At 41.8% G+C, this 13597-nt stretch overlaps 1 protein-coding gene across 1 annotated transcript in view; it reads right to left on the bottom strand.

Moving 5' to 3' along the window:
* Positions 1-13597, bottom strand: part of RGS12 (regulator of G protein signaling 12) — a 331188-nt gene that overhangs the window by 162949 nt on the left and 154642 nt on the right. Inside the window, exon 4 of the mRNA XM_030191139.1 lies at positions 11628-11649. Coding sequence (XP_030046999.1) covers positions 11628-11649 — 22 coding nt within the window. The remainder of the gene's footprint in view (positions 1-11627; positions 11650-13597) is intronic.

The raw sequence follows: 13597 nt of genomic DNA, 5'->3' as shown, positions 1-13597 counted from the left end.
GAATTATAATATATTCCTTACATCAGAGAATGTAACATATTGACAGCCTTTCGAAATAAAACAGTTTTTAGCCTCTTTTTAAACACATTCAAAAACTTTATTGATCTCAAATACGATGGCCAAACATTGGAAAAAAAAACCCAGAAGATTTATACTCATCTAAACAGACCCAATGAAATGATGGAACATCTAATAAATTATTTGAAGCAAACCATAAGGAATGGGAAGGTTGGTGTACTTGAAGACTTTCTGATATTGCAGTGGGGACATTACTGTTTAGAACTCTGAATATTAATAACAGCACTCTGTATTGAATTCTGAACTTGACAAGTAACCCAGTGCAACTTTACCTGCAGTTTACAATAAAAGAATTTTTAAAATGGGGGAAACACTACAAAAATCTACATATAAACAAGGAGATAAATTCAGAAAGAAAAATCAGGACAAGCATACAAACAGTTTAAGTAACAATGAATCATATAAACACAAAGAAGACCCAAGGAGGGAGTGCACACAGACCATGCACCATGAAGCCACAAGCTGCAGAACAGGAATGGTGAAAGGTGGACTCACACGATCTGTGTTAGTCAGAAGTCAAACTAACCAAAGAGGGAGAAAAACAGACCCAGCTGGAAAAAGCCTTATTAAAGAAAAATGTTTTCAACTAAGATTTAAAATTCTTCAAGGAGGGCTTAAATCTGATATAAAGAGGCATATCATTCCAAAGAGTTGGAGTGATAATACTAAAACAAAAGCTATTAATGCCTTCCAGATGTGCCTTATTAAGAAGAACAGTCAAAAGGTGACGCTGAGATAAGGGTTTGTAAAGGAGAGTAAGGAACAAGAGTACTAGAAAGAAACAAAGGAAGACCTGAACAGAACACCTGATGAGCGGTGATCAAAATTTTAAATGGTAACTGGTAGGAAATTGGCATCCAGTATTCAGCTTGCAGAAGTGGAGTAATATAGTCTTTAATTTATTTTATTAAAAAGTAGTTTAATGGCTATATTCTGAACCAATTGCAGTCTCCATAGTTGAGAGATGATATTACTGAGAATTACAGTAAATCCAAATCTAGAGATAATCGATGCAAGAATCAGTTGTCATGCGAAATGAAACTCTAAAAACAAAGTGAACTGAGCAAATCTGTATAAGAACAAAGAAGTAATTTTTAACAAGTTTTAAACGTGTAGCTTAAAGTTAAAGTTCAAAAGTCACCCCAAGAACTTTCACGGAATGATTCTAAGTGGCACACCCTGAACAGATGGACCAAATGAGTAAAAATTGGGATTCCAAGGGAAAATAAAGGCTGCAGATTTACTTTATTTGAAAACCGGCTTCTCAGCAAAAGACGCTGGAACAATTCGGAGTCCAGGCGCTGAAAGCGTAGACGCCAACGTTGACGGAACCCGATTCTGGCCAGACGGACCAAAGCATAGAGGCGGCTTCGTTAAGCCCGCCTCAGACAACAGCTCCCCCTTGACCTGGAAGTAGCTTGTTATCAGCAGGGACGCTGCCAGAGACATCTTCTGAAGTGGTGATTTCTCGAGCGGCTGGAGGAGGCCTTGCCGCTACCTCGACCCCAGAATCGGAAAAAAATGGAAATATAAGAGCTGGTACAGTGGGGGAAATAAGTATTTGATCCCTTGCTGATTTTGTAAGTTTGCCCACTGACAAAGACATGAGCAGCCCATAATTGAAGGGTAGGTTATTGGTAACAGTGAGAGATAGCACATCACAAATTAAATCCGGAAAATCACATTGTGGAAAGTATATGAATTTATTTGCATTCTGCAGAGGGAAATAAGTATTTGATCCCCCACCAACCAGTAAGAGATCTGGCCCCTACAGACCAGGTAGATGCTCCAAATCAACTCGTTACCTGCATGACAGACAGCTGTCGGCAATGGTCACCTGTATGAAAGACACCTGTCCACAGACTCAGTGAATCAGTCAGACTCTAACCTCTACAAAATGGCCAAGAGCAAGGAGCTGTCTAAGGATGTCAGGGACAAGATCATACACCTGCACAAGGCTGGAATGGGCTACAAAACCATCAGTAAGACGCTGGGCGAGAAGGAGACAACTGTTGGTGCCATAGTAAGAAAATGGAAGAAGTACAAAATGACTGTCAATCGACAAAGATCTGGGGCTCCACGCAAAATCTCACCTCGTGGGGTATCCTTGATCATGAGGAAGGTTAGAAATCAGCCTACAACTACAAGGGGGGAACTTGTCAATGATCTCAAGGCAGCTGGGACCACTGTCACCACGAAAACCATTGGTAACACATTACGACATAACGGATTGCAATCCTGCAGTGCCCGCAAGGTCCCCCTGCTCCGGAAGGCACATGTGACGGCCCGTCTGAAGTTTGCCAGTGAACACCTGGATGATGCCGAGAGTGATTGGGAGAAGGTGCTGTGGTCAGATGAGACAAAAATTGAGCTCTTTGGCATGAACTCAACTCGCCGTGTTTGGAGGAAGAGAAATGCTGCCTATGACCCAAAGAACACCGTCCCCACTGTCAAGCATGGAGGTGGAAATGTTATGTTTTGGGGGTGTTTCTCTGCTAAGGGCACAGGACTACTTCACCGCATCAATGGGAGAATGGATGGGGCCATGTACCGTACAATTCTGAGTGACAACCTCCTTCCCTCCGCCAGGGCCTTAAAAATGGGTCGTGGCTGGGTCTTCCAGCACGACAATGACCAAAAACATACAGCCAAGGCAACAAAGGAGTGGCTCAGGAAGAAGCACATTAGGGTCATGGAGTGGCCTAGCCAGTCACCAGACCTTAATCCCATTGAAAACTTATGGAGGGAGCTGAAGCTGCGAGTTGCCAAGCGACAGCCCAGAACTCTTAATGATTTAGAGATGATCTGCAAAGAGGAGTGGACCAAAATTCCTCCTGACATGTGTGCAAACCTCATCATCAACTACAGAAGACGTCTGACCGCTGTGCTTGCCAACAAGGGTTTTGCCACCAAGTATTAGGTCTTGTTTGCCAGAGGGATTAAATATTTATTTCCCTCTGCAGAATGCAAATAAATTCATATACTTTCCACAATGTGATTTTCCGGATTTAATTTGCGATGTGCTATCTCTCACTGTTACCAATAACCTACCCTTCAATTATGGGCTGCTCATGTCTTTGTCAGTGGGCAAACTTACAAAATCAGCAAGGGATCAAATACTTATTTCCCCCACTGTAGCTCTATATTGCCCATGGATTTGGAGGCTGCATCTAAGGGAAGTCGAGGGCAAATAAAACCATCTGTAATAACGTTGGAGAAGCTGTGGGATGCCATTCAGGGTATTAACACAACCCTCTCTCAGGTAACAAATTCCATTAAAGTAGAACTTTTAGATTTAAAACAAGGACAAGATTCTCTATCTGGAAGAATTCAAGAAAATGAAAGACAAACTGAATTGCTAAAAGAAGAGACAAAAAAATTACAACACTTAACAGGAATAAAGGTTAAAGATAAAGAAATTCTGGCTAGGAAGCTGGAATATCTTGATAATCAAGGGAGGAGACAATTTATGATTTCTTAATTTTCCTAACTCACCATTGATTCCAGCGATAGATATGTTAAAGAGATATTTTGGTGAAATTTTGGGAGTTCCGACGGAAGGTTGTCCACCAATTGTCAGAGCTCAATATATTACTGGAATTAGAACTCAGTCTTTAGGATCTCAACCTGGACTTAATCTTACAGAATTCCTGGGAAGTTCTTTGGAGGTGATAACCCAGCGTACGACTCTCCTAGTGACATTTGCATTGGAACCAGATAGGAATAATATTTTTTGTTTATACTTTAGGCATATGAATGCACAATTCTTAGGAGCCAAGATACAAATATTTCCTGATTTGAATAAAGAAACTCAGAAAAGAAGGCGAAAATTCATGGTATTAAAACCAAAAATACTTGCCTTAGGTGGAATCTATGTATTAAAATATCCTTGTAGATGTTTTGTATCCTTAAATTATGTTAATTATGTATTTCTTGACCCTGAGAAAATGAAAACATTTGTAATAGCCAGCTTTGGAACGCTATACCAAGACCCATTCGAACAATCAACAGCCATTTGCCCTTCAGGAAAGCATTGAAGACCCATCTCTTCAAGAAAGCCTACCCCAATGATCCAACTAATTAAAGCCTACCCATGTGATTCTGTATTGACGATTGTTATACACTGACCATGTCTCCCATACCCATATTCTCCCTCCTATCTTTTCCTTTCCATCCTCCCTATGCCTACCTCCTAACGTTCATTTCCTTCTATACTTAATTCCTCCTATGCTCAATTTACTCATCAGTTTACCCCATTATTATTACATTTACTACAATTTGTATAATCTTCTTAAAGACTTTGTAACTCTGTTTACTTGTTACTATGTAAGCCACATTGAGCCCGCTATGTGTGGGAAAGTGTGAGGTACAAATGTAATAAATAAATACATTTCCAAAGAGGAGAGTAGTAGTGCTAATCCTCCCTGAAACTTCTCATATGCTGGTAATATCTGCAAGTTGGTTTATGCGCTTTTTCCTCTCAACAATGAAAAATGGATAAATTCTTCAATATTTTGTTTTCCTAGTATCTTGCCCCATTATTGTGGTCAATGTAAGAAGAATTATAGTTTATGTATATTTTTGTTAATCTTTTGGAGTAATCCTATATATTAATCCTAATATCCTATACATGTATAACATGGATGTAAAACTGTAAATTTATAAATAAAAACTTAAAAAAAAAAAAAAAAGATGGACATCCATCTTTCATTTCGATAATACGGTCAGGGACATCCAAATCTGAAATTTAGTCATCCTTAGAGATGGTCGTACCTAGACATGGACGTTTCCGATTTTCAGCAATTTTCGAAACCAAGGACGTCCATCTCAGAAACAACCAAATGCAAGCCATTTGGTCATGGGAGGAGCCAGCACCTGTAGTGCACCGGTCCCCCTGACATGCCAGGACAGCAACCGGGCACCCTAGGGGGCACTGCAGTGGACTTCATAAATTGCTCACAGGTACATAGCTCCCTTACCTTGTGTGCTGAGCCCCCCAAAACCCACTACCCACAACTGTACACCACTACCATAGCCCTTACAGGTGAAGGGGGGCACAATGGGTTTTGGAGGGCTCGCTGTTTCCTCCACAAACGTAACAGGTAGGGGGAGATGGGCCTGGGTCTGCCTGCCTGAAGTGCACTGCACCCACTAAAACTGCTCCAGGGACCTGCATATTGCTGTGATGGACCTGAATATGACATCTGAGGCTGGCAATCAATATTTTAAAAGATATTTTTTGAGGGTGTGAGGGGGTTAGTGACCACTAGGGGAATAAGGGGAGGTCATCTGGTCATTTCGGGCACCTTTTTGTGCCTTAGTCGTAAGAAAAACACGACCAGGTAAAGTCATCCAAGTGTTCGCCAGGGACGTCCTTGTTTCTTTCGATTATGGGTTAAGGACGTCCAAGTGTTAGGCACGCCCAAGTCCCGCCTTCGCTACGCCTCTGACACGCCCCCTTGAACTTTGGCCGTCCCTGCAAGGGGAAGCAGTTGGAGATGTCCAAAATCGGCTTTCGATTATACCAATTTGGACGACCCTGGGAGAAGGACGTCCATCTTCCGATTTTTGTCGAAAGATGGGCATCCTTCTCTTTCGAAAATGAGCCCAAAGGAGTGTCAACAAGATTTTATTTATTTGGCATTTTTGATATACTGCAAAATTGAGCCTGGATAGGTGACTAAACAGTTTACTCCATGACTTTGAACAGTGCTGACGAAGTAGGCCCAGGCATAAGGAAAAGACGAAAGGGATCGAGGGAAGAAAACAGAGGAAGATGAGCAAGAAACTGCAAAGGCTGTAGAAAAACCTATGCCCTAACTAAAGGCTTCAGATAATAGCTGAGTTTTCAGAAGGGACTTAAATGATTGTAAAAAGGCATAGGTGTCCTCAAGGAAGAAGGAAAAACAATTCCACAGTTTAGGACCCTGATAACTGAAAGCAGTGTCTCGAGAAAGTGAGAGGTGAAGAGATGAAGGGGATGATACATGGAGTAGATTATCAGAAGCGAAGACATTGAGCTAGACAACAGGGAACCAATAGTTTGGATAAATAAACTGGAGCTGCAGCAGATGGATTCTTAAAGACAAAAATGAGTATTTTAAAGCAGATTCTAATTAAGATAGGAAGTCAGTGTTTGAGTTTAAGGAGGGGCAGGGTTGTAGCCACAAGTGGGCCTAGGCCCACCCAGTTTGGGCTCAGGCCCACCCAGCACCAGTGCACCCTTATCAACGCCAGAGCTCCCATTCAAAGGGTCGCTGGCAGCATGTAAGAATCGCTGTTGCCAGCTGACCCAGAAGCCTTCCCTCTTCCGCTGCACCTGTTCAAAGCGTCAATGGCAGCGTGTAAGAATCGCTGCTGCCAGCTTACCCAGAAGCTTTCCCTCTTCTGCTGTGTCTGTTCAAAGGGTTGTCGGCAGCGTGTAAGAATCGCTGCTGCCAGCTGACCCGGATGAATCACTGCTGCCAGCTGTTGCATCTTCCTCTCAACTATGATATAATTTCCTGGGAGGAACACAGCAGAGGGAAGGCTTCTGGGTCAGCCAGCAGCAGCGATTCTTACACTCTGCCAGCAACCCACTGAAAGGTGCTGCGGTGCTGTGATGCTCCCGATGATGCACGGGGGAAGGGGTTGAACAGAGGGAAAATTGTTGGGCTCCTTGGGCATGCGAGTGGAGGGGGTTTTGGAGAGAAGGAAAATTGTTGGGCATGGGAGTGGAGGAAAGGGAGAGAAGAGATGCTGCACAGGGGGTGTAGGAGAGAGGGAACATTGTTGGGGAGGGAGAGAAGGGGAGATGCAGGGGGTGTATGAGAGGGAGAGATGCATGGTCGGGTAGAAGAGAGGGATCATTGTTGGGACACGGGGGAGATAGGGAGAGATGATGCAAGGAGAAGGAGAGAGAGGGATAATTGTTGGATGTAGGGTAGGATGGGGAGGGAAGGAGGGGTGAAGGACAAGAGAAGAAAAAATGTTGGACCAGGGCAGGAGGGGAGAGAAAGATGCTGCACAGGGGAGGGATGAAGGAGAAATGTTGGACATGGTGTTGGAGTGAAGGGGGGGGAGAGATGTTAGATTTGGGATATGAGAGAGAGAGAGAGAGAGAGAGAGAGAGAGAGAGAGAGAGATGGTGTACAATGGGAGAAAGGGAAGAGGAAAAAGAGAAGAAACGATGTTGAACATGAGGGTGGAGGAGAGGGAAGGAGAGATGCTGCACAGGATGGAGGAAGGAGGAGGGAGATGTTGGATCCAGGGTCAGAAGGAAGTAAGGGAGAAATGCTGGACTATGGGTGGAAGGGAAGAAGGCGGAACACAGCGAAGGAAAGGCTAGAGACGTCGGGAGCGCCGCCTCCGTCACTGATGATGCGCTGCTGGACCGCCACGGAGGTAAATTTAAAAAGAAAAAAAAAAGAAAAGGGATGTTGGGGGGGGGGAGAAGAGGGCAGGCAGTTGAACAATGGGAGCGGGAGGGCGAGCGAGGTGAGCATGGTGCGGCGGCGCCCCCCAGAAGGTGGCGCCCCCCTGCCATGCTTACCCCGCTTACCGTGTTGGCACGGCCCTGGCAACATCCTTGAGCCACCGATAACTAAGCATGCATGACTCAAGAAGTTGTTGCTACTGCTGCCTGTCAAGCTTGGTAAAAGGGATTTTTGGCTGTCTTCGGAAGAAGTTTTCAGCTGACAGAACTTGGGGATCTTTATAAGATAAAGTATATTTTGAGTCAGGAAGTGCCAGGGGAGGGGTGGAGAGTGGTGGGGCAGAGAGAAAATTTTGTGCCCACCCATTTTGGGCTCAGGCCCACCCAAAATTGGCTGTCTGGCTATGCCACAGAGGAGAGGATGACATGATCACAGCGGTATGCACAATGAATAAGTTTAACAGACGTGGACTGAATCAGCTGGCGTATAGAGGAAGACCAGCATAAAGCGAGCTGCAGTAAACAATCCAGGAGATCACCATAGCAAGAACAAGAGAATGAATAGAAGATACAGAGAGAAAAGGACAAACTGATCAAATTTTGTGCAGTGCAAAGAAAGATGAACGGGTAACAGCATCAATTTGTGGTTTAAATCTAAGTTTAGAGTCAAAACTGACTCCCAGAATATGGACAAATTCTTTGAAGGGAAGCACTTTAGAATCAAGAAGTGGGGCTGAAGGTAATACACTAGTGAAAGCAATAGCCTCACATTTTGAGAAGTTAAGAAACAAGCCGTTAACCTGGAGCTAGGCCGAGACAACTGAAAGGCAAGAAATTAAAGTAGAAAGAGGTTCAGATGGATCAGAAATACCAAATAAAAACTGTATGTCATCTGAGTAACAAAACAGGACACAGCCTGGATTAGAGTGAAAAGGGGCACGAGAAAGATATTAAGCAGGGTAGGGGACAGAACAGAACCCTGAGGGACCCTAGACTCATCACAAAAAAACAAACAAACCCAACCTGGTTGAATAATGAGTGACTTGGAAAGAGCGATTAGTCAGATAACTGGAAAACCAAGTACAGACAGTACCTGAAATATCAATAGAATAATGGTGAGTAAGAAGCAGAGAGTGATCCACAAGGTCGAAAGCTGAAGCAAGATCGAGTGAGACAATGATAACTGCGAAATGTTGATGCAGGACAGAGCGGATTGTGTCATACAGAGCACCAGAAGTGTTTCTGTGCTATGATATATGCAAACTCTAGCTTGGTATGGATGGAAAGTGTTAGTTTGTTCGAAAAAGGTATTGAGATGAGACAAAACTAGTTTATCTAAGATTTTAGCAAAAATTGGTAAATTTGAAACTAGGTGAAAATTGGCTGGAAGGGAAGAATCCAGATTCATTTTTTTGAGAAGAGGTGTGACCAATGCATGCTTCCACTGTGTAGGAATTGTTCCAGATGCTAAGCTTTGTTGAAGCAGAGGAAGAAGCAAGGGAGAAAGAGCAGATGTCAGACGTTTGACTAAGAAAGCTGAGGGGTTGATAGAATGAATAGTCTTGAGTAGGGCAGTAGAGGTGATTCAATTAAAGGAGGTCCAAGAGGATGGAAAGGATGATAACATGAGGGAGGAATGGAGGTTATTAATTTTAGCCTTCCTGGCATCTGCCAGGGTAGAAAACGGACGAAGAGAGGGATCATACATAGTGGGACGAGTGTCGATAGACGCAAAGTGGTTGAACAACCAAAAGATGGCTTGTGGTTTCTTTGTGGCTATAGCTATGAGCCAGTCGAAATATTTGTACTTGGCAATTTTAATAGCCAAGTGGTATACTAGGAAGGCTGACTGGTTGCACACAGAAGCCTGCCGGGATTTTAATCTATGCTACAGGCGTTCTTCATGATGCAACTGCTTCTTTAGAAGGCGAAGGGATGAGTATACCAAGGGGAACGGAAATTATCCTTCATACCAAGAGATGTTTGCTCAACAAGAAGTTGTGTCAGAGTAGTATGAAGGTTCAGCAGAATCAGTTATTGATTCAACAAGGTCGATTTTATGAGTGAAAGCCCCATGGCGATTTCGTTAATAGCTGTATCTGAGAGAGGACGAGAGGGGATGTAACTCTAAGCAACCGGGGGAGGGTCACGATGAATGGGGAGAGAAAACAACACACGTGCATGATCGGACCATGGTTGTGGATGAGCAGATAAGGCAGAAAAGCCAAGGGCAGGAAGGGAGGAAGTAAAGATCAAATCCAATGTGTTGTCAGCCGAGTGTGTGGGAAAGGAAACATGCTGGGTGAGTCTTAGGCTCGATGCAAGAGAGAGAAAAGATCTGTGGCAGCTGAGGGTGGGAAATTAAAATCTCTCAGAAGAATCAAGGGAGAGAAAAGACCTGCACATTCTGCAGTAAAGGCAGCAAGCTCTCTAGAGTTGGCATGGAGAGCGAAGAGGGACGATAGAGGATGGGAAGGTAGATTGAAGCTAAGTAAGAGGAGACCCAAAGTATCATGGCGTCTTAGATAGAGAGAGCTGGAAAGAACACTGAGTGACCTTAAAAGTCGAAGAAAATATACATACCACACCTCTGCCCCGGCGGGATTGGCAGGGAATATGCATCAAAAGGAAGCCCGTCAGGTAAAATTCCAACAGAGGCAGAATCTCCTGATTGGAGCCATGTTTCAGTAAGACAACAAATATCCAGAGAATGGTGGCTTATGAGGTCAACTAATAGAGAGCCCTTATAGCATAGAGAGCACACATTAAGAAGGCCAAGTTTTCATGGTGATGTGGGGACCAGGTCAAGGGGAGTAGGTGAGGACTGTGAGGGGACCACTGATTTCAGGAAGCAGGGGGGTGGAGGGATGGGAATAAGAGTGTGAGAACAGGGAAAATGGCGCAAGGGACGGGGACAAATTAATACAGAAACAGGCTCAGACATGGTACCTATAAATTGCTGGGTAGGCGAGTATAGCCTTGATGAAGTGATAATCAAGGAGAAAAAAAAAGCAGAAAAGTAAACCCAAAGAGAAGCCAAGGCATTTGGCCAAGAGCACTCCCCAAGGTGCACCAAGAAATGCTAAAGGAGCACCTAGCTACCCTCATTTACATATTAATCCCTAATTCTATAAAGATTGCGCACCCTAAGTTACGACCAGTGCACAAAGTTGCATGCACAAGTTATAGAATAAGGGCAGCTGTGTTTGCGTAACTTAATTAGCTAATGAGTTGCTGCTAATGGGTATTAATGACTAATTCTTGGCTATAATTGGTGTTGTCATTCATTGGCAGTAAATTGATTGTTCAACTGCAAGGGGGCATGGACCTGGGAGGGGCATGTCTGGCAGTTGCGCAAGCAGGTTATAAAACGTTCTGCAATTACACGCCTAACTGCCTACAGTTAGACACAAGCATTTACACAAGCAATCTGGCTGGTGTAAGTGTTCACACCTAAAGTTAGGTGCGTAACCACATGCTAGTATTCTATAAACAGGAGAAATATGCCTTCTCACCCTGGCCATTTTGGAATTAACTTTAAAGCAGTATGATGCAGATATTTTTGAATTTTTGATATTAATATTTTGAATTTCTGGATCTTTTTTTGGTGGAGGTTTTTTTTATGACCTATGACTGGGAAAGCTCTTACCCACAGCACATTATGAAAGAGGGATTAAGAGGGTGATATATTTCTGAGGTCTTTTTTTCAACATTTATTTTTTAAACTTTCAACAAAGCTGAGACATTTTCTACTTTTGGTCTTAAACACTCATTTGTCCTGAGAAGATCTGTGATCTAAATTCTAAATGCAGCAGCTTACAGGTTGACAAACTAGGGCAAAGTAGCTGTTAGCAACCTGTTTTAACATGTATACCTTGAAGCAAGAAGTCATACAAGAAACAGTAAAGAACTATAACCAAGAAGCCATGCTAGGAATATGAACAGCAGCAATTTTGCACCTACTGTATCCTACTAAAGCAGCTGTGAAAAAGTGGATGGAAGGGTAAACTCCCTCATGCAAACAAATACAGTCCTACAGGTTCCAGACAGAACTAAAACAAAGCAATCACATTGCTTTGAAGCCCAAATTATTTTTCATGCTCCCCACAAATACACATATATGAAAATATCTTACCTCCATCAGAGACGGTGGCAGACTGTAAGGAAAGAAAGAGAGACATGAGTTAAGAACACTTCACGAAAACTGAGAAAAGTAAATGATTTATAAAGAGTCACTAAGCAAAGGCTGAGATTAAACTGAGCAGGTTATCAAAGAAAATAAAAGAAATGAAGAAAACCGTCTCAGGTATCACAAACAAGAAAGACGTTTTAGCATTGAATCAACACGTCCAGCTGTTTCCGCCCTAAACGAACTCCTCCCAAGCTAAAAAAGTCTGTTCAGATTCTCTAGATTTCAAGTGCTGTAAAAAGTCAAATTCACAGTTCACAAGACACAGTTTTCTATTAAAATAGACCTTTTTATTTCATTTAATAGGCATCATATTAAATAATGAAATTAAACTTCGTGTCTGCCTAAGTATATAAAAAATACACACACTTTTATTCAAGTCTTTTCAATAGAGTAAATTTACTTATAGGTAGTAGTCTATCTGTCCCTAAAAATATTTTTACATGTTTCATACTGGAGTGGGTATGTTTTATTCTGTCTGTCAAAAAAGGATGTATCTCAAGTAGAAGGGAACCAGCACTTAAAGATTTCAGAATATTTAATTAAACTTGAGAGTTGGTTGAAAGCAAACTGTCTGCATCTTAGCATTAACAAGACAAGAGATTTTATGGCTTGATAAAGATGGACTTATTAAACTGGATTTTATTCAGTTGCCTAAGCAGCAATTTCATGTTTAGTCTTATTTGTTAGTTCTCTAATTATGAAATAACATATGTAAAACTTGTAATATCCCACAGCTTACGTTACATCTTACAAGACAATTAGTTCTTTTCTGACCACAAATCACAACAATTCTAGAAGTGGTAATTTTCACATACTCGAATTACTACAAGTTTAATACTGGACATTCCAAACACCTGATTTGTCTTCATTTGGTACAAACTTTGCTGCTAGAATAATTTCAGAAGATTCTGAAATTTTACATAAGGGAATCAATTTATTCAATATGATTATGCACTATCCAATGATTATGCCTTTAGCATTTTAGAGAAAGGACTAATGATGATGTGGAGCAATTATGATTTGCAAATTTTAGATGGTAAATTCATAAAAGTTGTAGCGCCTAGAGCCCAGGTCAAGTGTTCCTTTTGACTAAATGTCCTCTCTTCTCTTACACTTTATTATTACTTCCTAGCTTATATTGTCAGTTTTTATTTCCCATTTTTGCAGTGGATTGGGTTGGTTTTGAGATTATAGGATACCTTAAGACCACTTATTTGGAAAGGCCTACGCTCTTGACCCTTCCCGCACCGCTACCTATTGAACTCTATTTCTATCCTTATTTTCCCACCTCTGCTATTACTCACTTGTCCCTTTCCCTACATTGCCATTGATTGATGAAGATTTAATGTATGCTTTTGTAATTTATTGTGATCCACATTGGGCCTGCCCGTGGGTGGGAAAATGTGGGATATAAATGCTGTAAATAAAATAAATAAAATTTCAGGTGCAAAGTATGCTTGAAAGGTGGTATAGCAAGCCTTAAAATAAACAAATGTATTCAAGGTATGAGACCCAAGTATTTAATGCCCTATTTCATACTTTACATTCTTCACAATATTTTTTTTAAGCAAATCCCTGACTGAATTTAATTTGATTGACCACATCCTAGGAAAGCGCCATTGCTTGTGTTAGCTCATCCATTTGGAACCATAAAAGCCTAGCCGTTTTACAAAGCTTTTGCCATATAGATTAGATAAATCTGCCTTATAAATTCATTTTTGGTACTTTGTATACATTTTCTGCTTTTTAGATCTTATTGTTATGCTGTTTAATTTACTATGTTTTAGAGTATTTTTTATTAAAACAGATTTATGGAATAAATACGAAATAGGTTGCTGTCATTTATAACTCAGTAGACAAGGTGACATTTTTATTTACCTAGTTATTTCCTTTCCTTGATTCCTGCTACACCA

This window comes from Microcaecilia unicolor, chromosome 2 (assembly GCF_901765095.1).
Source record: "Microcaecilia unicolor chromosome 2, aMicUni1.1, whole genome shotgun sequence".
Taxonomy (NCBI): domain Eukaryota; kingdom Metazoa; phylum Chordata; class Amphibia; order Gymnophiona; family Siphonopidae; genus Microcaecilia; species Microcaecilia unicolor.
The sequence above is the reverse complement of the archived record's forward strand: the minus strand, read 5'-3'. Positions and strand labels throughout refer to the sequence as shown.